Source organism: Pseudopodoces humilis, chromosome 20, assembly GCF_049639895.1.
Source record: "Pseudopodoces humilis isolate 2021_Gansu_Grassland_sample_001 chromosome 20, ASM4963989v1, whole genome shotgun sequence".
Taxonomy (NCBI): domain Eukaryota; kingdom Metazoa; phylum Chordata; class Aves; order Passeriformes; family Paridae; genus Pseudopodoces; species Pseudopodoces humilis.
Window position 1 is genome coordinate 11,388,984 of NC_142219.1, and position 24,587 is coordinate 11,413,570.

A 24,587-nucleotide genomic window follows, 5' to 3' on the forward strand; every position below is an offset into this window, starting at 1 on the left:
TAATGGCTGGACTTGATCATCTTAAAAGCCTTTTCCAACTTACTGACCTCACTGTCCCTGCCAAAGAGCCACTAGATCCCATCCCTCACCTACTCCTAAGATGTCCTTTATCCGTGGGGCACTCCAGTCCTCAGTGAAAGGATCTCTCAGGGGAGAGCCAAATAGAAGAGCCTCATTTTATTGTGGTACCACCTCTGAACTCCACTCCTGCCATATGGTTGAATTTCTCATTGTCAGAGCCATAATCTTGACTCTGAACCTTGACTGGGCTCTAAGCCAGGACAACAGTCACATCCCAGGTCATGTGGTGGTGAGTGAACCCTACCAACAGTCTAACCAGTGTTTTGACAACCCCTCTCAAGTGTCCTTCTCTCACTGTACATCTAGATTTCTCTTTCTTTGGTTCCTAACTGTAACTCCATGTCTGTACTGAGACTTATACAGTGGGATTCACCACAAAACTTGGGAAGGTTTAGGTGGGAATAGACCCAACTGTCCCCAATGGCAGAGCTACTGCTGTTCTCCAGTGATGCTTTGATGAGTATCTGTCCTATCAGGTGGGCTGTATTTTGAGAAACATCTGGGCAGAATCCATCATTGCCTCAGGGCATTTGGAAACTAATACACAATTTAGTGAATAGACTGGGAGACGAGGACACCTACAGGAAAAAGGATCTTCCCCAGGCTGTTCCTGAAGCATTGCTTCAATAACGTTCTTGACATGGCATCGTGTTTTGTGCTACACAAAACAGCTGATGTGTCTGGAGTAGATGACTGACAGGGCTCCAGGTTCAGCAACAGCTCTTCTGGCATTGATGGTGGTGATTTTTTAACTCCTGGAGCTGACCAACATTCAGAAATTTCTGGGTTTTCCTGCTTATGTGCTTCAATAACTTTCAGTTAACATCACCTGAGATACTTAAGGTTGCCAATGTCTTTTTCTCCTCTATTGTGTCTCGTTCAGCAACTCCTAACTTCTGAACTCGAAGGATATAAGAACAGGATATGGAGGCATAAGGTACCTGCCACACAGTCTGCACTCTATCCTTGAATGACAGCCCCATCCAGGCACGATTCCTACTCTCAGTCAGTCTCTGAGCTCCCTAGAACAGGAGCTGTTGATAGTTAAGCCATATATTACACAGCACAACAGAAATAACCCTGCAGATGGCACTTGTCTGAATCCCTTCCTCTTTATGCAATAAACTGCATTTCATTTTAACAAACAGCAATCCTACAAATCACATTCATTTCCTACCACAGCAGGAATAAAAATTCTTAATTTCCCCTCAGGCAAATGTTTACGTATTCACCAAACTTGAATGATTTACAGGCACCTACTGTGACATGCACTATTCAATATTTCATATTAAAATTCAAGATTATAAAGTTTTAGTATTGTGGAGAAAAGAACAATGTGATATTCTGTTTTTTATAGTATTTCTGTAAGCCCTTAGGTACCATCCTGCACCAGATATGATCCCACTGACCTCCCTATGTGTATTACAGGCTGACACACAATGAAGAACTGTAGGGTTAATTTTAAATCCAGTCTCATGAAAGAAAATAAACTTCAGCCCAGGAAATCTGGCAATGAATTGACACACATGAATTGTTGGTTGGTAATCTATCTGCTCTGTGTCCCACTGTAACACACATCAGGCATGAGCCCGGAGCCCTGCACACAGTTTGCTTTAGCTTGGCTCTAACACACCAGGGAGCAAAGCAATAGAACAGGGCTTGTCCTACTGGGTCCCAAATTTTAGTTCTGGGGCCCATTTCTCAGTTCTGCTCAGTACTGCTGGAAATACGCCAAGAAATCTGGTTCAGGATAAGAACAGCCTGTTCCAAGACAGTTTCTTTCATTTCAACATTTCAAACACTCTTGAACGCTTGGCTCGGCATCCAAAGCAGAAACTCTTAATTCCATCCTTAATTCTGTCTCCTGTATGACTGGGAGATTTTATCTTGACAATTTTGGTTACAGAATTGGGCACTTGGAATGAGAAATAAAATTAAAGAAGCAAATAGTGGTTTGTGGTAAATCTGTTGCATTCAAAATGCTGTTACATTAGAAAAGCAACTTCAGTTCTTGTACTGCAAGGAAACAAATCCATCTTCCATCTTCAAGGAACGAGAAAGTGTCAGCTTCTGGGAAGTTAAAAATCATATAAATCCAAACTATATTTAAAAGTGTATTTGGCTAAATACAAATGTCAATACTATGTCTGTAAGCATCTTCATGAAAACCTGTGGCCTCCCACATTAAGCCAAATTAAAAAAACAAAGTGGCCCATAAATGTGAGTAAAAGATTTGAAAGGTGAATCTACATCAGAAGTTGTTCAGTATTCACAGAAGCTTCTTTCATGAGTCTCTGCTTTCTGCCTCAGGGGGTCTTATGTGTTTGTTCTTTTTTGTAGTCTTTTCTGAGGTCCTGTGACTGATCCTCCTTCATGGCTCCATGCAGTTCCCCATTCATGCACACTTCATCGTGCTTGTCAGGCTGAAGCAGCCAATATTCAAGGCTTTCAAGTTTCACCTCCTGGTCACTCACCCCAGCAATCTACATTGATTTCTCTCTTCTTGACTGCCAGGAGCTAAAAACAGCATGCTCTGAGAGCAAATTATTCACATGGGTAAAAGACTGCAGAATCAGAAAGGATAAAGATGAAAGCCAGTTGGCAGACAGCCATTAGTGGGAGAGACATTCTGCTTCCAAAATATGGCTTTCAAAAGGAAAGCGGAGATTATTAAAGGTATCATTAAATAGAATCACTGCTCTTTAAGAATGGCAGTATGTGGTTTTAACTGGAAGGATAAAAATAACATGAAATACTGTATCAGTTACAAAACCAACCAGCTACAGTTTATTCCATTCATATTATAGCTCTGAACTGCCTCCCTTCTGAAGACTATTATTTCTTCTTTATTATATTTCATTTTATTAAGCAGCTTAGAACTGTATTTATTTGATTTTTTTTTTTTTTAGTACTGGGGTTATAAAAAGACCTGGATGATAAACTAATCCAAGGACATCTTGCCTGGTGATAGCTTGGCAGGTTCCTTGGGAACACTCACCTAACACAAATCCTGTAGATAGAGAAGCTGCCTTTCAGGGACACAGAAAGAGTGATCACATTCCAGCACTGGAATGTCACTGTCCCTCTGCAAAAGGACAGATGCTTCTCCATCACAATGGTTGGGAAGAGACTTGGAAATGTGTTGGAACACAAAGAGGTCTCTGTTCTAAGTGAGAGCAGTAATTACCTGGCAAATAAATATTCTCTCTGGAAGGCCCAGACTGCACAGCTGGAAATACACAGAATTTAGAGGCTGATTTAGGGCTCTGTAACAAATTCCACAGAGATGCATTTAATCAGGAGCCCACTCCTCCCATCAGGGCTGTGTGGAGCACTGTGCTCAGCCAGGGTAGGATGTGGGTGCAACCAAAGGCAGTCCCCACCTTCACAGTGCCCCTGCTCTATAGCCCCACTGGCAGAAGTGCGGCTCGTGAGGAGAGTGTGACTTTGCTGTCAGTGACACTTTGCACAGACCTGCTGAACTGAGAAATAGGAACATCAATTTGGCAAAGTATAAATAGCAAGCAGAGCTCCTACTGCACGCTTCAAGTATTACTTAAAGCTGAGCAAGTCATCCTTATCTTACTGCAACAAGACCTTGTTTTAGAAACAGGGAAATTTATGGAAATGAAAGCATAGTTATCAGCTTGAAGTATTAGTTCCTTCAAAATCAACAGGAAAAGTTTCTCATAAATGACACAAAGGGTTTTCTTGCCCAGGCTAACCTTACTCAAAATCAGAATATGGACCACCAGTAACTAGAATGGAAAATGATACCTTACGTGTGGCTTTACTTTTCAAAGCCCAATCCCAGATCTCAACCACTATAATAAAAAAGCAAAACTCAGTAATGGTCACCATATGCAGCTTCTTCAGACTCTTGATCCAAGAGTTGCTTTAGCCCTCTGCATAATGCATTATGTTCACACACTCTACCACCAGTACTCATATTTTATCCCAAGTGTTGAAATGCTGAGATTACTTATGTCTCAAGCTCCTAAATTCATGTGATTATGCAAGAAATCCAATTCTAATTAAAACCAAATTTCTAGCGCTTCATATGGAGAAGAAAATCTTCAAAATGGGACTGCCAAAGTTGCAAAACTCCAAATACCCATAAACAGGCACAAAATACACTGCTTATTAAATCAGACTATTCTTAAGGTACTCTCAAGGCTGTGAGAGACAAACTGGAGCTGGAACTCCTGATACCATGCTGTCATGCAATATCTTAAGCAATCTCTGCCTGCAGAAACCAGGCAAAAATAGAACAAATTCATAGAAGTCATTAGGAAAAATAACAATGGAAGCCCAAAGAACTGCACACTCAACCTGGGTGGAGATGGGGATGCCTCATCCTGCAATGGTTCAGTGCTGCTGACATTTCTTTCACAGGAAAAGCCATCACATGCACTGGGTGAGTTAATGTTTTCTCAGACTACACATGAAGTCTCATCTCCAGCCATGTGGAACTCTGACTGACAGCCTTAGCAGGCCTGTGCATGTCAGGAACAGTATAAAGTTGATATCTGCATGAACTGAACAGCTGTGGAGACAGAAGTTACTTTGGTTTTGCTAGAAGCATAATGACAGTTCTGAAAATTCCCCTTTTCTCCTCACCTATATGAATCCAGGCCCTGTTCCAGACTGTTTCTCATTAACTGGTAGTCTGGTTTTGTTCCCATCACAGCTGAACAGATTGGATATTTTCTAATCATTTCACCCATCCCTGACATATCAACACCCAAACAATTCTCCAGCCAAAAGAAAACATTTGACAGATCTCAACTGTTAGAACACTCTAACCTGCACTTACAGGAAGATATTAAATTAATCCTGCAAAAGCAACAAGGTCTGGCTATGTTATCAGATGCCTATGCTATTTCTCTAAATTAGACTATTTCTAATTTGTCTTTTCCTTTCATTAATCAGCATAATCAGGTTAAAGTTACAGTCACATGTTTACAGCTTGGACTTGTTTGCTGCATCTGAGTCAGACTTCAAGAGAAGTTGGAGTGTCCCAAAGCTTCTGTTTCTCCCTCTGATATCCATCAGCTCTATAAAAGATGGCATCTGTCACTACAAACACCACTTCATTTTAAAGGGGAAAAGCCTTGATGTAACACTCCTGAACCCAAACTTCCCACCAGTGCTTGTGGATGATGCAGTGGATGCCCCATATGAATTAACTCAAAGGTTTTTAATACTGCTTTTAGAAAAAAACACTGTGTGAGCATCAGAACCACACAGTCTGGTTCTGTACTTGTCCCAAACGTTTAACCTGAGCATCAGCAACAGTGCAAGTTGGCATTGGAGGATTTAGAGACTCTCTTTTCCTCATGGATTTTCCGGTAACTGGGTGTTGTATTAACTCAATCTTCTATGCACAAATTGAGTTATTAATCTTTTTGACAATTACATTAACTTAATTACCTCTGTAGAGTTTGATTGATGCTCTAGTGATCACACCAAGGTGACAAAATGTAAAGCTACCTAGGAGAGCTTTTGGTATGGCTGGTTAGTCACTTCTTTGCCTGTCAGAAACGTCTGACAATGAATGATAAAAACATAAAATAAGCCCCAAAACATGGAATCCATACTTGCAGAAAACAGCTCAGCCTCCAACTCCCTCAGGAATACATCCCTCAGGAAAAACATACCAACAGCAACAGAAAAAAGCTTTTCTTGTTGCTATGGCTTAAAGGCAGATACAATTTGGGAGGAAGGGAAAAAGGAAACCTAGGTAAGGTGACTTTTCTCGACTTCAGTCTTTGCATCTGCCAAATGGGAAAAACATAGATATACAGTCTTGATATATACATGTGAAAATGCTCTGTGTAAGAGGGATAATGAACCTATATCATCGATTTCAGTGGGCTCCAGAGCACACCAAACTGCTGCTGTTCCACAGTTCTCCTCAGGAGTTCCATTAGTTCTTAAAATAATTTGATACATTTCTCCCATGCAGCTATCTGAGCACCTTCAGTGTTGTGCTGCCACATATTTACCCGATCCTTTATTTCTTCTTTCTCAGATCCTATCACCCACTGAAAATACACCAGGTCTACTGTTTCATTAAGTCCTGACACTCACGTATATAACTTTTACAGCCAAATAAACACATCGTAGAATCATTGCCATCAAATCCCAGCAGCTTTTTCTGGAGCTACAGCAGCTCGTTATCCCCACCTGGAGGACGGACCGACCCCTCAAGGACCCGCGTTCACTCACAGTTAGTCTCTGTCTCCGAAGGCACGGGTAAAACTCGGCAGGAACCCCAGCAGGACTCGCACGTGTGTGCACCACATCCAGCACAGGACACACGGACCTGTGCATCACATTGTGAAAAACACAGTTCACTCCTTAGAATTTTTAAAAGTTTAATAAAGGATAAAAGAAGGACAAACAATCCAGCACTGGGGTGCCAAAGAACGGCCAAAGAGCACAGAGGCAGCTTAAAATCGTGATATCTATATACGGTTACATTGCTGGGGTTACATGCATATTCATTATTTTACACATGATTCAAACATTCTTTTGAGTTTTTGATGTTTTAGGAACTCTCTTGCTTGGTTTTAACTTCTGACGTGTCTGCAGGACCTTCTGTAAATTAGGTCTATGTATTTTATTTCTTGTTGTGGTTTTATCCTGTTGGTTCACACTCCTAATAGTGCTGACAGAGTTGATAAATCCTTCTCAGATGCTTATGCTCTGCTTTTTGTCACTGTTATCACTTGGAGAGGCCAGCTGGCAGATGTAAGAAACAGAATAATTGCTTTACACTATTTTCTGAGTTAGTTATATGGAAGTATTTTAGTTTCTATTTTAACATTTTTCTAAAGCCTATGATATATTTATTACATTTTCATTCATATGAACAGTGCATAAACTGACAGATTATACAAAGCAGTTAAAAGTAAGTATAAGTTGTACCATATCAAAATATTTGTGATGTAAAAAGCTAATCTAAGAATGTGAAAGCTAGTATTATCATCTATAACAACATCCAGCACAGGACACACACACGTGTGCTGTAGTTTGGACAGAGCTGTCCTTCAGAGCAGTCAGGAGGGCTGTGGTACCAGGGACACCACAAGTGTTTGACGGATCTCTGCTTCTGACAGAACCCCAAACACGGGTTATGGGGCACTCCCTCGAGGGCAGAGGCCCTGCAGAGGACCTTGGTAAATCAAAGGTCTGGCCAGTAACCAAGCATGTGGAACTTAACAAGAGTGACTGATTCTGCACCTAGGACAGGGCAGTCCTGGCTCTGTGAATGGGCTGGGGAATGAGAGGCTGGAGAGCGGCTGTGGGAAGGGACCTGGGGGTCCTGGAAGGCTGGATGTGAGTCACCATTGCCCTGGCAGCCAGGAGGGACAGCATGTCCTGGGGGACATCAGGCCCAGCATGGCCAGCTGGGCAAGGAAGGGGATTGTCCCACTCTGCTCTGCTCTGGGGTAGCCTCACCTTGAATGTTGTGTGCCATTTTGGGCACCACAGTATAAAAAAAAGACATTAAGCTATTAGAGAGCATCCAAATGAGGGACATGAGGATGGGGAAGGGTCTGGAGGGGAAGCCTTATGAGATGTGGCTGAGGGCACTTTGCCTCATTGTGGGCAGTGCAGGGGCAGGCAGTGGTCTCATCTCTGCTGACAGGGACAGAACTCGAGGAAATAGAGCAAAGCTGAGTCAGGGGAGGTTTAGGCTGGATATTGGGAAAAGCTTCTTCCCCCAGAGGGTGGCTGAGCACTGGAGGAGACTCCCCAGGGCACCACTCAGGGGCCTGATCCTGACGTAGCTCAAAAAGTGTTTGGATCACACCCTCAAGCAGGAACAGGGTGAGATTGCTGGGGTGTTAAAAATAACAATATAATATTGTCTTTCACATTTACTGTTGTTACTGATCATAAGTATTTGGATACAGTACAATTTGTAACTCCTTTTAGCTGCGTATTACTGTAACACAATTTATTAGTTTTGCATTGTATAGCTCATAGAAATAATCGTGTGATGAATATTATATCTATGTATGCACTGTATAGCTTATAGAAACAGTGGTGTGATAAATGTATTAGATTGTAAGCCTTAGCAAAACGTGAAATATTAAAATGTTTCTATGTAGCTAAGAGAGCAGTGTGAAGCAATTATGTTGTTTTTCCCACATCTGCTGAGGGACCTCTCCAAGTGATAACAGTGACACAAACCAGAGAAGATCTGGTCTACAGGATGTCATGCAGATAAGTCAGCATGTAAGGCCAAAGAAAAGAGTTTCTGCAACATCAAAATCTCCCAGAAATGTTTGAATAATGTATGAAACACATGAATATGCATAAACCTCAGTAATGTAACAGTATGTAGGTAACACTGTCTTAATCTATCGGTGTGTTCTTTGGCCGATGGCCAGAAACGCCTCAGCGCTGGACATTGTCCCTCTTTGTCCCCTTATTAAACTTTTAAAGATTCTAAAGCATGAACTCTGTTTTTCCCACGGGTGACCTGTGCTCCGGGTCTCGGCGGTCGCTGTGGCGGCTCCAGCTCAGGAACATTCCAGGGCTCTGCGAGCGCCGCGCGCCCCCCTCAGCGCCGCGCGCCCCCCTCAGCGCCGCGCGCCCCCCTCAGCGCCGCGCGTCTTCCTCAGCGCCGCGCGCCTCCCTCAGCGCCGCGCGTCTCCATGGCGACGCGCCGTGACGTCATCCGCGCGCGCGCCGTGACGCAAAAGGGCCGCGCGGGAGGTGGCGGGAGCGCCGAGGTTGCTGTGGGCCGGGCTGGGCCGGGCCGGGAGCGGCGGCATGGCCGGGCCGCACCTGCAGCAGCCCAGCTTCCTCCTGGTGGGTGCGAGGGGCACAGCGTCCTCCTGCTGCTCGTGGGAATGGCAGCGCTGCGGCGGGGCGAGCCCGCGGGAACGGGCCGGGCCGGGCGGGCAGCGGAGCGGTGTCTCGGTACGCGGTGAAGGCACCGCGGGGGGCCCGTGCGGCCTCGGGTGTCGGCAGCAATGCTGCGCCGGAGAAGCGGCGCTTGGGGGGATTTTCGCACGTCGTGGCCGCGGTAAGTGCTGTCGTGCCCGGCAGCCGTGATCGGATTTCCCTTGTGGTTTGTACCAGGCCACGCTGAAGGCGGATTGTGTCAACAAACCCTTTGCGCAGAGGTGCCACGATCTGGAGACGGTCATCGAGGAGCTGCCTGCTAAGGTGAGCGCTCTCTGCTTTTTCAGAGCATCGCTGCTTGGCAAGTTTCAGGGGAATTGGTTTTTTATACTACAGTTCTCTTTGTTCCTCTTTGTCTTATCAAGACAAACTGTCTGGAACGGGCTGGAGCCACGCGGAGGTGTCCAGGGAAGGGCTGGATGTGGCACTCGGTGCCGTGGTCTGGTTGACACGGTGGTGTTTGGTCACAGCATGCAGTCGATGATCTCAGCTCTTTTCCAGCCTGATTCTGTGGTTCTGAGTTTTGGGTCCCTGAGTAACAGGGAAACAGTGGGACTCCAGTGTTGCCAAGAGTTAAGAACCTTTTCTAATCATTAAAGGGTTGTTTCATTTCACTGCCCAGGTGATGCTGATGAGCACTGTTGTGACTTCAGTAGGATCAGAAATAAAGATAGGTCTCCCATAATTGCTGTGTTATAATGCAGTATTTTGGATGGACAATCTGCCCAGTGATAATCCAAAACCAGTCATAAATAAATGTCAAGAGTTATCTTTGTGGGTCCTAGTACATGCAGTAGAGAATATCCAAGTGAGGAATTGTGCACATTAATTCTTTGTGTCTGTTTTCCCTGAAGGAACTGCATGGCATCTTCCCATGGCTGGTGGAGAGCATTTTTGGCAGCCTGGATGGCATCATCGTGGGCTGGAATCTTCGCTGCTTGCAGGGAAGAACAAATCCTAATGAATATTCTGTGGCTTTGGATTTCCTGGATCCCAGGTAAACTCACTCATTTCTGCACAGATTAAGAAGTGAACTGTTGAACAAATGAGCAGTGTTTGACCTTATTCCATTGTGCAAAACTAAGTTCACAGAAGCCAGGCAGCAGAGGGTATTTACCGTGGGATTCACTGTCTGGTGCTTGTTTGCAGTGGACCGATGATGAAGCTGGTTTACAAACTCCAAGCAGAAGAGTACAGATATGATTTCCCAGTCTCATACCTTCCAGTGAGTAACTGAACAGTTTGTAAGAAGGGAATGTAATTATTGTTGCAGCTACTGGAGCTTTGCATGCATTTTATACCTACATTTCAGTTTAGGCCAAGTGCTCCAGGTTTAGACCCATTTCTTGAAATGGCTCCTGGGGGAGGAGAGTTCCCAGCCATAAAATCTCCAGGAGATTGTGGTTCTCAGCAGCTGGATATGTCTGTTCAGCCAAGAAAGCTGCACTGTGGTTCTTACTCTGTCCCCAGAGAGAGGTGTGTGGTTATTAGTAGTTGCAGGATTGAAAGTAGTTTTGTAAACTTATCCCAGAGCAGTGTCTTCCCTGCCTAAGCTGTGTGCCCATGTGCTTGTCTGACTGCTATCCTGGATGTGAAGTGTCACATTTCCAGCAAATATGTTCATCTGCAGAGTTGTTTTGTTGTTTCTTCCATTGCTACCACCTACATGCTGCATATAAATTGGTTCAGATAGTCCTACAGTCTTTAACAAAGGGAAACCTCATTTAAATATAGGGTAATTGCTGGTCCACAGCTCAGTTACCTGGACAAAACCAGCAGCCAAACACCAATACTCTGCTGCTCCCACTCCAACTGGGAAAGTCATGGTGAAGGCTTTTTAAAAAAATACTGAATTTAACTTCAAAAAATACTGAATACTCATTTTCAGAGAGAGAGCTGAGAGTTCTTTAAAGACCTTGCATTTAGACACAGAACTACTGCAATGCAATAAAATCCCACAGATCTGAATGTAGGGATCATCCCAGAAAGCTGGAATGCAGAATCTCACTATCTGAAAACATACTTTGCAATATGCTGAGTAGCGAGATGAATATTTTCTTACTCTTTCAGGGCCCTGTGAAAGCTTCAATACAAGAGCAAGTTCTGCCAGAATGTTCCTTATACCACAACAAAGTCCAGTTTCCTTCATCTGGTGGTGTGGGCTTGAATTTGGCTCTTAGTATCCTTTAACAGTTGAGTATCTAATTCCTTGTAAAATATCTAAAACTGAGAGATCATGAGTGTTTCTTTTCTACATTTATTATGTATGTGGGGTAAATCATGGCCATGCTGAAGAGTTTGGGCTGATTAGAAATGTTTAGATTACAATTTAAAATAAATGTGTCCTGTTATAAACCCTTGTTGGAGGATTTTCTGGCCTTAATCAAGTCAACAACAAAATTCCCAGTGTTTCTCAGTAGAGCCTGTATTTCACAGTTGGTTTTTTTTGTACCTACTTGTAGTTTATGCAACATGGTGGAAAAGAGCACATTCACTTTGCAGGTAGAGTACTTTTGGAATCAGTGTATCTGTGCTGGTTTCAGTTTGAAATAGTCAGATGTGCCAAGAGTAGCACAAACACCTCAATTATCAATGTTTCAGTCAGCTGGAAAGCAAGAAGCCAAGGCTGAATTTGCTCAAAAGCTCTAGCAAGGCACTTCAGCACTGACAAAGTACAAATGTAGTGGCTGTTCAGCATCTCCCAATATCTAACAGCTGTACCTTGTTTCTATTATGTGATCCTTAACTCCGCTCTTCCAGATCCATTTGAATATTACATGTTCTACTTTGCAATTAGTTTGATTACACAGAAGGTAAGTAGCATTTTTTCCCTTAAAATTTCTCCATAATGCTCAAAGGGCCTGCTGCGGTGCTGTGCAGCTAAATTAACAGCAGGGGCATCTGTTCTGTTGGAATTTGTTAATGCTTTGGTTCACTTGATGATCCAAGACTGGATAATAAATAGAATACCCACCTTGGATACCCAGTAAGCAGTCTCATGCCTACAAGGAGCAGGCAATGGATTCCAAATGGTTTCTTTTCCCCAATAAGGGATTCTCTATCCAGTAAGGGCTTCTCTACAGTCAGAACCACAGCTTGGTGCTGTGGGCTGTGGTTATTTGGTTCCTCTGCCTGTTGTTACCTCTCTTCTCCTGCTTCGTTACAATCATTGCTGCAGCAGCCCTTTTCTGGCAGCTCATTTTCCTTTGCTCCAAGGGGTCTTTGCTGCCATTTCATCCTTTCTAACCACTGGGCCTCTGCTTTTTTTATGCTAAGGGGGTCTGGCAACACTCCCCAGGACTGGCTTAAAGCAGCAGTGTTTAACCCCAGGTATATCCTGTGTGTGTTACAGAACTCACCTGTCACCCATCATGTCAGCCCTTCCAACAGTGCTTATTTCATCCTGGTGGACACATACCTCAAGTGTTTCCTGCCCACAGAAGGAAGTGTCCTTCCCCCACCTTCTTCAAATCCTGGGGGAACCATCCCTTCCCCTACTCCCAGGTAATGGCTACAGTGTCAGGGGCAAATTGTGGGAACAGTGCAGACAAAATATGGCTTGTTGGAACAAAATCAAACAAGTAGAAAACACCTCCAGACTTCCATTGTATGTACTTACACATAGGAATAGTGATGCAGTGGTTGGTTATAGTTGAAGTGCTTAGTAATTACAGTAAGTTGCAGAAGTTTGAAATGTGTAATCAGTTTTGCAGTTTGAAAGACTTGTTTTAAAGTTTATAAAATACTGATTTTAGAAAACACTGATTAAAAGCAATGATACATCCCTACATCCCCCCGTAGTGCACCAAGACTTCCTGATTTCTGTATTTTATTTTGCATTTTCCTCCAAGGTCCCCAGCAGTGCCTTTCTCCTCCTATGGCATGCACCACACCAGCCTGCTGAAACGGCACATTGCCCACCAGCCCTCTGTGAACGCTGACCCAGCCTCCCAGGAGATCTGGAGATCAGAAACACTGCTTCAGGTACCTTGCATTTAAGGGAAGAAAATGCCCTGCAACTTTTTTTTCTGCTCACTGAGGGATCTCTTCTTTTTAAAGCAGAGGCATTTAGGCCAGTTTGCTCTAGCTTGGTTTTGGAACTGAGCAGTGCAGCTGTTGCTTCTGGTTAATGCAACAAAGAACCACTGTGAAGCTGTGGAGTTATAGCTTAGAAAGGCACTAAATGTCCTTTCTTAGACTAAGGATCTAACAAGTGACCTCAGGCATCTGAATATTTTTTTTCTGAAAAAGTTTCTGCATCTGATTTTCTTTTTTAAATCTTACACCAATTCTGTGCTCTGTGCAAAGGCAGAGGTTAAATACAGCCAAGTTGGTTTTGTTCATTATCAAGGGAAGGAAAAGAAACTCTGGATTTAGCAGTTGTTCTAAACCAAGTTGCTGAACTAATTGATGTCTGGCAGATGCTAAGAGTTTGTCATCTCAGCCATTGGCATGATAACCTGAAACATCTTCAATAGGTGCTATTTACCAGTACAGCTTAGTTTTCAAGTTATTTACTGTGGTCTTCCTTTTACTTGTCTTCTGACTGACAGTCCAGGATTATTTCTGTTTCCCTAGCTGAGAAAATATTTGTTTTGCAGATTTTTGTTGAAATGTGGCTTCATCATTATTCACTGGAAATGTATCAGAAAATGCAGTCCCCGCATGTCAAGGTAATAATTTGTACTGCACTTGTGAACATCACCTGCGGTTGAGCTCTTACCTTGGGGTAAATCTCTTATTCTGTGCAGAATTTTTTTTGTATATTGGTCCAAAGGAAAGAAATAATTTAACAGAGTATCTATTTAAGTGTGCCAGAGTTGATAATCCAGTTACAAAGAATGTTGTGAATAAGTGTGTCATCCAGATTTGCCTTCATTGCAGAAGTTGTGTTAGTTTTGTTCTGGTTTTTGTTTCTTTTTTTTTTGTTCAAGATGAGTTTGTGGGATGGTCACAACAATCTGAACATCAGTATCAAAGTACTAATGATCGAGAAGATGCCACTATAAAACCATTGTGCTAAATCCCATGGGGGGCAACATGACTGCTAAAAATAGCTAAAATTGATTTCCAGCAGAGATAGCAACTGTTATTGAAATACCAATTAGTAATTTCTAACATCTGTAACCATTTTTTAGCCTAAATCCAAATTAAAAAAAAAAAAACAAAACTTACTAAACTGCAATTTATATTGTTTCATGTTCCAAAATATGCTTTTCACCTTAATGGTGTCAGAAGCAGTTCTGTAGCTACAGAATTGGATTATCTGGCAAGCTCTTGCTCAGATAATTGTAAGCAGTTTGTGGTGGCCTGTTCAGTAACAAACTACTGCATGTAAGGAGTAAGTAAATGTTGGGGAGGCTAAGATTGAAGGCATTATAAATGTAAAGGGAATTTGAAGGAGAAAATGTTGATCCTCTGAATTCCCTCTGGGTCACAGTGGGACTTTCATAGAAGGGGAGAGAAATAAAAGCTACTCAAGATTTGTTCCTGTGTGGAAGTGCAATATGAGAGTTGATTGAAAAATCCTAATCCTTCGTTCCACAGGATATGAAATAAAACACATTTATATTTTGTTAGGGAAAAACATTGGAGAACTGAAATGTGATGGGTTTTGTTTTTTATTCTCAAAGTTGAGGTCAAAATGCAAACTCACTAATGTTGCAAAGTCTCCACTTGGGACTCCCAGCAGCATGGCTGTGCACCTGTGATGGAAAGGCTTTGCTTGAAGTACCTTTGGTCTGTCTGTCTGTCCAGTCTCTGTGCATCAAGCGCTGTGCTTAGGCCAGAAATGATGATTGCTTTAAACTTCTCTCCTCTGTTCACCCTCTGTATTTCAGATGCTCTCTTCTAGCACTAGGGAGCAGCAGTTGCAGACAATGACTCTGCACCTTGTGGTGGAGTAGGGCCTAGGTAGAGCTTACAGTTCTCTGAAATCAGCACTTCAGGATCCTCCACAAGGTGTGTTGAGCCACAACCTGAGGCCATAACTCCCTGATGGTATTTTAGCTTCATCTTTGATGGGAAGTAATCATGAACATGTAAAGAAGGAAGTCTTTGGGGGGTGGAAGAGTGGAATGGGGGACTGGAAATCCCCATGAGATACATAAATGGATGCAGGATCTCTCCTGCAGGACTGAGGAAAGGTTCCAGATCAGTTGGCAGCAGGACTGTTCATTAGTCTGTGATGCTGAACTGAACTTTGTAGACTGTGTGGGCTGAAGGAGAGCAGTCTGCCTTGTGGTTCCTCAGATGAGGAAGTAGAACATCCAGAAGTGTAAGTTCTGTTTTAACACAAGCTTTAAAGGCCTTGACTGGAAACCTAAGGTGGTCCTATACCTTATTCTTAAAATGATTGATAATTATGCAGGTTCACTTGATTCCATTTATCCTTCTGTGTGTTTGGGAGGAAGGGGAATTAGAGACCACTCAGTCCTGATCTCAAGCTGTTTGAGCATCAGTGATTTGAAATGGCTGCATATCTGTATTGGAAGGTGGGATGAGGTTCTGCAGAGCTTGCTCACTCTTTGCCCAGCAGCCAGATTCGTTTGCTTTCATGGGCCAAGACAGATCTCAGATAAGTGACTTTCTTGAGAAGCAGAATCATGGATTTTTCCTTAAACCATGTTAATGTCATCACAGACCTCCCTTTATAGGTAGAAGGCAGTGGAATGGGCATGAATAGTAAATAATTTCTATTGAGAAGATACATATTACAGCTTTGAATTCTTTTTGAGTCTGCTGTGAACCTGAGATTGATGCTATTTGCTATGCTGTCACTGTTTTCCCTTTTAATTCAACTATTTTCCAATTCTTTTGTCTGTCTTTTCTCTCTCTGATGATCTAGAGTCCAAGTGTGCAGCATCTTTTTTCCTATTCCCTTCTGCTGTTACCACAAGAAACCCTTAAAAATAAGTAGTTTGATAAAACTTTGTCATGCTTCCTGACCTTCCAGTGCCAGGTGTTCAGCCCCTGCACTGCATGTGGAACACCCATTAAAATCCAGGGGTTTGCAGATTCCTGTGGCAGGGGAGTCACTTTGGAAGCAGACAATCTGCCCAAGCTCCTGGGGAGCCTGCAGTAACAATCCTGCCACTCCAAGGGTGTGAAACCAAAAGCTGCCAAACTGACAGCGGAGGAGACAGGGTAGAGGCTGTTTAAAGACAGCAGAGGTGTGATCTGGAGAGTTAGTTTAGATGCCTGACAACAGTCATTGGGGTCTGTGTAGTGTACATTTTTTGTTTTATGTTTTTTCATTAATTTCATACATGTGTGTCACTGTTGCTACAGTATCCTCTTCACTGTCATAGTCAGAAAATACTGGTCAGGTTGTTCCTTGGAGAAGGGATGTGGCTGAGGTGTGCAGAGACTTCAGTGTTATGGCAAGATGCCTTTTGCATCAGCATGTAACACTGTGCTAGGTATGTCTTTGCCTTTTTAGATGTGTAATGTTTCTCTAATAGCAAAAGTCATTTCCTCTTTTGAGGAAATTCACAAGACCTGCAGCCTTCCCAAATAGCCTTTAGGTAGAGAGAAGACATAGGATTTCTCTGGACAGGAAAGTCCAATATGAGTTTCTTCTTCATACAAATTGTGCTTCTCCAGCAGAATAGGAAGAAATGACAAAATTTTCAATGTAAAAACGCTTGCAGAATACTTCTTACTCCATTTTTAATAAAACACTGTAAGGGTGTGTAAATCTTTGTTGCTGCAGTTCAATTCACTTCTGAAATGGGGAATTTCTTTGGCAAAAGCTCTATATTCCCCACCAGTCCTTGCTCTGAGCACAGCAAAGAGAACAGCCACTTTTTTGACACCTGCTGTATTTCCAGGTTGATAAAGGGTAAGAAATACTGTGGAATCAATCTACTGAACACCAGAAAAAAAGAGGATACTGTGGCTGCAGTTGTTATTGTGATATGTTGTCCCTGACTGTATTTGTGATGTTCATTTTTCCCCCCACCCTTCTTCCTTGGGCTCATTCTCACTTTTTTTTTCTCTTGCTCTCTTCTCTCCTTTTTTCCCTCCCCCCTTCCTTTTTGTTTCTGTTGTCTCAGCTGGAGGTTCTCCACTACCGACTCAGTATCTCCAGTAAACACCACGGTAGTCCTGCCCAATCCAGCTACCAGGCCCTCCACGCATACCAAGTATTACCATCTTTTCATTTTGTTTCCTTTTTAAAAATCTTGTTCCATCATATAATCTGCCAAGTGTATTGGTGCTGGCTGTACAGCAGCTTCTTCTGCCAAGGTGTGGTTTTATAATTTGAGAACACTGCATTGAAATTCACTAAAATTGTTCAGTGAAAGAGATACTGAGAGATATTAGCAAAGGTCATGGAGAAAAGAGTTAAACTCTAGCATGTTATGAGGACTAATTGGAAACTCTGTTTCTAGAGATGCATTCTTGCAGTGTAAGACTTAACCAGCTATGCTGTTTTTTGGCACCAAAGCTGTCTTCACCAGTGGCAGATTTCTGCCTCTCACACAGTAGTCATTTAAGCAAACCTTGCGTGGAAGAAAAGATCAGAATTTGCATGGCTGTCACCCAGATTAAGGTAGGTAACATCTGGGGGTTTTTAGCCAAGGAAATGTCATTGGATAATGCTAAATTTGTGGTGGCAATGTCAACTTGACTCCACTTTTGCAAAAGCACAAGTGGTACATTTGCAGATTGTTCAGGAAATGTGCATGCAAAAACATTCCTGTTGGAACAGATTGCTGATTCCTCTTTCCCTACTTCAGCCCTTTTATTCATTGGGTCTTCATTTTGGGAATGGGAGGGCTAAGCTTATATACTGTAAAGCTCTTTAGCACTACATGGCATTTCCCTTTAATCTGCTCTTTAATCCTTTTTTTGTTTTGTTTTAATTAAGTGCTATGATATCTCAAGGTGCTGTTTAGAAAGGAACACAGAAAGTACTACTTTAAATCTTTTTTACTGTAACATTTATTTAATTATTGTATTAAGAATGGCACACATCCATCCTGTATGAAAAGGTTTTACAGCAAAAACACTGTGGGGAAAAGCAGTTTTTAAAGCAGTGACATTCATAATGGTGGTGATCCAGGCTAAGAGGAAATTGTAAGAGCTGCTATGTGGAAAAACTACTAACATCACCCAAAATGATGTATTGAAATAGGGTGGTTTTGTAATTCCAAAGGTACCTTCAAGGGGGGCTTGGGATTTTTAAAATGACACCCTTTCAAGGCCTGTAGCAGAGTACTCAGCCTCTCTAATTGCTGTGGAGATCCTGGTGTGAACTCCAAGGGACCACACAGGAGTTCTGCCTTCTTGCACAAACTCATCAGGACTGTAGAAAACTTGGTGATACAAGTTGGAGCTGTCAGAAACAAGCCCAGCCTTCATTAGAGCTGGTAAAGGTTTATCCCTCTGTCAGGAGAGTCTCGGGTCTGGCTGCACTACAGGGCTGTGTCTGTCATCGAGCCTGGAGTGACTGGCACAGTGTATTCAACATCTTAGAGTGTAAAAGGACATCTGCTCTGCCTCAGGCATTTCTGAGAAGGGACATAAAGACAGACATAGACACACCCTCCCTCCCTGCCTCAAGCACTGGAAACTTCTTGCAGCTAATCCAATACACCTTTCCAGCACTTCCCATTATATCTGCAGCTGTAACTTACATTTCATGTACATTATTCTTCTCAACTTCAGTGAAACAGAGTACAGATCTCAAAATCTGCCTTCAGAGGTGGATTGAGATTAGTTCACTATTAAAGCAGGTGGCAGTAGCAGAGGAGTTTGTGCTTTGGCTGCACATTCAGCAGCCAGGGGAACCAGCACATCTTTGCCTCGTTCACCTCCTTGCTCTATCAAACACACACTTCTCATTAGTAACATCACTGTGGCTCACCTTGTGCTGCTCCCACCCAGGCTGCTTCTCCCCCTGAGGATGTTAGACCCAACAGGATCTCACAGGACTCCAAACAGTTCTTATTCTGACTGTAACTGTGTAGGATTATTCTCTCCTGTAAGGTTGATGAGCACCAGCATAGGAAGGAGAACTCAGTAAAGCCATGAGCATAAACAAAGGACCTGCTGTGCTTCTGCAGCAATGAACTTACAGCCATAATGAAAGGCTGAATATTCTTTTTTCAGAAAGGGGTAAGTCAAAAATCTGCAAGTTACTCTGTTCTTTAAAGCCAGCCCAAAATTCAGTTCATTAGAGTACTGTAGATAACTTTTCTTACAATCCAAATATGCTGCTCCTGTTTCTTAGTGAACTGGTGGCAGAAGATTGATGCAGCTTGTCCTGGGGAGCAAACCTGTCCAAAATCAGGTGGCACCAAACTATGGTGAAGAACCTAGAAGGAAGAGAGCATTTCCTGTATTTGGATCTGAGAATATAATTTTCCTGAATTCCTTGGACATTTAGCAAATGACACTCATTAGTTGCCTCTCTTTTGCTTTAAATCTAGGAGTCATTCAAGCCCACTGAAGAGCACGTGCTAGTGGTAAGACTGCTTGTGAAACATCTGCATGCTTTCAGCAACAGCCTGAAACCAGAGCCTCTCTCCCCTTCAGCCCATTCTCACACAGCCAGCCCACTGGAGGAGTTTAAAAGGTTGGTATATGAGCATGTCTCTGAAATGTATAGAACTAAAAAGCTGAGCTTTCTCTGAGAGGTTGAATTATGTTGTTTTGATGCTAAATACAGAAGTACATTATTAAAAGTACAGGAAAGCCCCTGAGGGGGTTCAGCAGCAGCTATTGCACTAGTCTATAGAGAAAAAAAAATGCTACCAGAGGATTCTGGCCAAGGTTAATTTAGTATTTGGTATTTAATTTGAGTTGAAATTCAACGGCTGGAAGTCATTTCAGTTAAAAAAAGAACAAATTTTGCTCAATTCTTTCTCTGTTTGCATTTGTGAAAGTGTATTGGGTTGTTGGTTGGTATGGTTGAGTGTTTTGTTTTTAAAATTTGCTGCCAGTTTATACACGTGAATGTCTTTGAAACTTTTTGCAGGGTTGTGATTCCTCGGTTTGTCCAGGAGAAGCTTTATATCTTTCTGCAGCACTGTTTTGGCCACTGGCCTCTGGATGCCTCTTTCAGAGCAGTATGTACCTGCTTCTCCCCCTAAGTCTGTACTCAACAGAACTAGTTATTAGAAATAGTTATTAGTTACTGCCGTTCAGCAGCTGTTTCTTAGCCTTTACATCTTTCTTTTCTAGTGGAATTCTTTATATAACAAATAAATTAACAAAAAACCCTTCCTGCCTTCCTTTATTGGCACTCATGTGGGTTTATGTGTACATTTGCTTAGGTTCTTGAGATGTGGTTGAGTTACTTGCAGCCCTGGAGGTACGCGCCCGAAAAGCCACCACAAAGCACGGAGCCTTTGCCTCGCAGCGTCTCGGAGAAATGGTGAGGAGGGGAGCAGCTGGGACTGATCTCAGCCAAACCTCAAGGAGATCCTGACTAAAACACCAGGATTTCAGGAGCTATGCACCAACCTGAATTAATTACTTATATAAGACTAGAGAAAGATTTCTTAGAACACCAGTACTTGTTTTGAGAGTATTCTTTTTTCTCCATGTAAATTTGCCATCTTTCCAGGGACAGTATAAAACATTCCCTTAGTGGCTTATTTGGTAGAAGACAACAGTTCTTTAAATAGCTGTACTCACAAATCCTGTTCTCACTTTGACAGGGCTGCCTTCATTCAAGAAAACCTGCTCATGTATACCAAGCTGTTTGTGGGATTTCTGAACAGAGCTCTTCGAACAGACTTGGTCAGTCCAAAAAACGCCCTCATGGTGTTCCGAGTAGCTAAGGTCTTTGCTCAGCCCAATCTAGCTGAAATGATCCTGAAAGGTAAAAGGATATTTTGACATCTTGTGTTGTCCTGTCTCAGTCTTTCTTCACAATAGTTATATCTCATCTCAGAAGCACTGAGGTGAATGGACCTCTCTCCCATTTTTTGTGCTATTTTGCCATTCAGCAGTCTGTCTTCACTAATGTTTGTCAATTGGTTTAGTGAGTCTGTAGTTCTTTTCTAATCACCACAGACTGCATTCCACAACTTCCCTTTAAAGAACAATGAACCCAATTGTCAGTTTTTCTCACACTTGTATTACTTCAGTATATACCTCAGGATTTAAACTTTATATATCTCTGAAAGTCTCTGTACTTAGTAAAAGAGTCATGCGTGCATTTCAGGATAATTAGGGTGTGGTTAGATTTGGTATCAATGTCTGAAGTATATTTCTCCACTGCCTTTTGTTAAAAAATGTTACAAAATTAAAATGCTGCTTTGTATGGTCTGCATTAAATGCACACAGGCACTTTCTACTCTGGGCAGAGAGAAGTAAATAATGAACTGATTAAGGCCTCCTTCCCCTCAGAACTCACTCTCTAAATAAAAAAAGCAGCCTTAAGGCAGCTGGACCTTCCCCAGCAAGACCAGTATTATGTAACCATCTCCACTGCTTTTTTCAAATTCTAGGAGAACAGTTATTCCTGGAGCCAGAACTTGTCATTCCCCACCGTCAACACCGACTTTTTATGAGCCCCACTCTTGGTGGGAGTTTTTTGTCATCACGGTCTCCAGCTGTTACAGATGCCTCATTTAAGGTGAAGAGTCATGTTTACAGCCTGGAAGGACAGGACTTCCAGTACAAACAGATGTTTGGCACAGAAGTCAGGAATTTGGTAAGCAACAAGCTCCTTGTCACCTGCCTTTCTACTGTGACAGATGTATTCTCAGTGCTGAGCATTCATATCAGGAGAAGTTAACAGTGGAAAACTTCACACCCTGCATTACTGAATAATTTAGTTTGCTGAGTGACTTCTGGACCCTGAGGGGTCTCAGTTCAGCACAGCTGTAAAAGTCTGCTTCTCTTTGATAACTAATAAGTTAATGTAACAGCTTGCTGCCTTGGAGCAGTATATGATATTTCCTCTCAAACATGATTACTGTGATCTGATTGATCAGTACCTACCAGCAAGTCCAGACAAAAGCAGTAGGAAAAAGAAAAAAGGCAGCTGGAGAACCTAAGCAGCACTGAGATTTCTTAAAAGCTTCAAGAGAACTGCCTCTGCCCTGTTGGAAATCCAGCTCACAGCACAAATCCATGTGCACTAAGAGAATGAGTTTGCTGGGATTGCTCTCACTTGCAGCTGTCAAGGCAGAGTTTTACCCATGTATTGATGCTTAGTAGTCCTTTATCTTTGTCCCACACACTCTTTTTTAAATTTTTTTTTTTGTTTTAGGTGTTAAAACTGGCTCAGTTAATTTGTCAGGCACAACAGACAGCAAAGTCCATATCAGACCATTCTGCAGAGACAATGGCCAGCCAGTCCTTCTTCTCATGGTTTAGATTCACACCATCTGAAGTGAATGGTTCCTACACAGGCAATGACCTTGATGAAATTGGGCAGGACAGCATCAAAAAAACAGATGAATATTTGGAGAAGGCACTGGAATATTTGTGCCAGATCTTTAAGGTAAGTAACATCTTTCTAAGAACTTGTGCAGTGAGAACAAGAGTCAGGATTCATCAATGTATGTCTGTGTCCTTTGTGGGGTCACAGAGCTGTCCAGAGACCTTGCTAGTAAATTCTAACATCTCAACTTTACCTGCTTCAAAACCCATTTTTAATACAGATGGAATTAGGTGTTCTGAATTTCTAAGTATCAAACCTATTTTAAGTGACCACTCTTTTGGACTATCATTTATACCAAACTTGTTTATACCAAACTTATCCTCATGTTTCCAAACAGGCAATTTTAAGGTCTCTCCAGCATCTTCTTAATGTAGAGCTGTAAAAATACAACTTGCAGCTAAGGATGAACTGTTAAACATAAAAATAACAGATAAATTTCTCTGCAGCCACACTCCCTTGTACAGAATTGCCCTAGGAGACAGCTCATTGATACTCCTTGGGAGCTAAGGGAGATACAAACTAGAACTAGACAAACACAGACAAATCTGGAGAGGTTTATCTCATTTTAATGTCTAACTGAAGTGCTATTAAGCAGTTCATGGTATTTTTGCTGGCTGTCAAGGACTTCCAGTGCTAATGAGTTTGTTAGTGAGAAATAAATTAAATGGGGGCAGATCAAACACCTGCTTTGGAACTGTGTTATTCTTGTGTAGCTGAGTGAAGCCCAGCTCACCCAGATGATGATGAAGTGTGGGACAGCTCAAGATGAGAATGGAAAAAAACAACTTCCAGACTGCATTGCAAGTGAGAATGGCCTCATTCTTACACCTCTTGGCAGGTACCAGGTGAGAGAAAAAACAATTCCATATCACTGCCTAGGTTGTTCTTGAATAAACAAGTTCTCCTTCTATGATGAAGAGAAATGCAACTAAGAGGGGTGCCATTAAAGAGGTGTTTCAGATGGGAGCTGCAAGGTGAGGTTTATTTTCCCATTTCTAGATCATAAATGGCTTACGGAGGTTTGAGCTGCAGTATCAGGGGGATACCGAGCTCCAGCCCATCCGGAGCTACGAAAACGCCGCTCTGGTCCGGCTGCTGTTCCGCCTGTCCTCGGTGCTCAACGAAAGGGTAAGCACAGCACTGCCTCCTCCACTTTTCCACTGCACACTTCTGTTCTTTACTCCCCCTGTACATGGATGACACTTCACTTGTTCTTATTCCATCTTTATTGCGGTCCAGGTGTCTCATACCACTAGGAAATGCCCTGTTTCTCTACCTGTAATTCTGATTTTCCTACACAAAACATTGCAAATGTGATTTATTAGGGGACTCATGGTTGATGAACAGTGGAGTAACATTCAGAATGAATGCTTCCTAAACAGGGAAAGCAAATGATTTTCTTAAGTGTGAAAACAGAAGGCAAGTCAACCCTAAGAGTTCTGCTGTATAAAAGTGCAGTTTGATCCCACCATTTCCTATAATCCTCATTCTCTAAATGAAGAAAATCATAAAATAAATTACTGTATGACAGCATTTGCAAGAGGACACTAATTTTTAAATGCATCTTCCCTCAGTTTGCTGATCAGATGGAAGTGCTTTGCTCCAGGGACGATTTTGTTGGCAGACTGTGTCGCTATCATCTGACCAACCCCCAGCTCGTACAGAAAATCAGGTACAGCCCTGTGGTGAGGGACAGAACGAGCCAGAACTGGGGACCCAGGATCAGTCTGAGGTTTCTGGCCAGCTACAGGACTCTGATATCTTTGCTGATGATCTACTTCCTTGCATCCTGGTTTTATGTTGGGCCAGTTGGCTGCACATTCATTATCCTAACTGGGTATTTTCTTTATGCTGTAATAATGACTTTTTTCTTTGAAGGATGGAAACCACATGAACACTAGTTTCCTCTTCCTGGCTTGCAAAAATAAATGCTTTAAGGATGAGCCTGGGATTATGACTAAAATGTTTTAATTGTATCAGATCTTCCTAAGATATTTTTTAATACTAAACTTAATGGAGTTTTATAAACATTGATGTGGCCTTGTAGAGATGATAATCAATGTAAATTTTATTTTTATAAAAGTGTTCCTGTAGACTCTAATGAATATGGTGTTTGTTTTGTTTTTTTGAGGGGGGAAGAATGAGCCATGAATATTTATGAAACTGCAGTCAT

General features: G+C 42.4%; 1 protein-coding gene across 2 annotated transcripts; it reads left to right on the forward strand.

Moving 5' to 3' along the window:
* The first annotated feature begins 8,809 nt into the window (after positions 1–8,809).
* Positions 8,810–24,515, forward strand: SMPD4 (sphingomyelin phosphodiesterase 4). 2 transcript variants are annotated; one of them, XM_005524471.2, is made up of 19 exons: positions 8,810–8,910; positions 9,184–9,270; positions 9,861–10,003; positions 10,156–10,231; positions 11,077–11,185; positions 11,767–11,819; positions 12,359–12,510; positions 12,858–12,990; positions 13,608–13,679; positions 17,064–17,153; positions 19,446–19,591; positions 19,994–20,084; positions 20,292–20,392; positions 20,679–20,842; positions 21,474–21,679; positions 22,241–22,474; positions 23,128–23,259; positions 23,414–23,542; positions 23,989–24,515. In XM_005524471.2, the coding sequence occupies exons 1-19, from the start codon at positions 8,872–8,874 to the stop codon at positions 24,313–24,315; spliced, it is 2,484 nt and encodes an 827-aa protein (XP_005524528.1). In that variant the 5' UTR covers positions 8,810–8,871; the 3' UTR covers positions 24,316–24,515. The 2 variants fall into 2 exon arrangements, with proteins under 2 accessions (XP_005524528.1, XP_005524529.1); XM_005524472.3 differs by lacking the exon at positions 17,064–17,153.
* Positions 24,516–24,587: the final 72 nt, after the last annotated feature.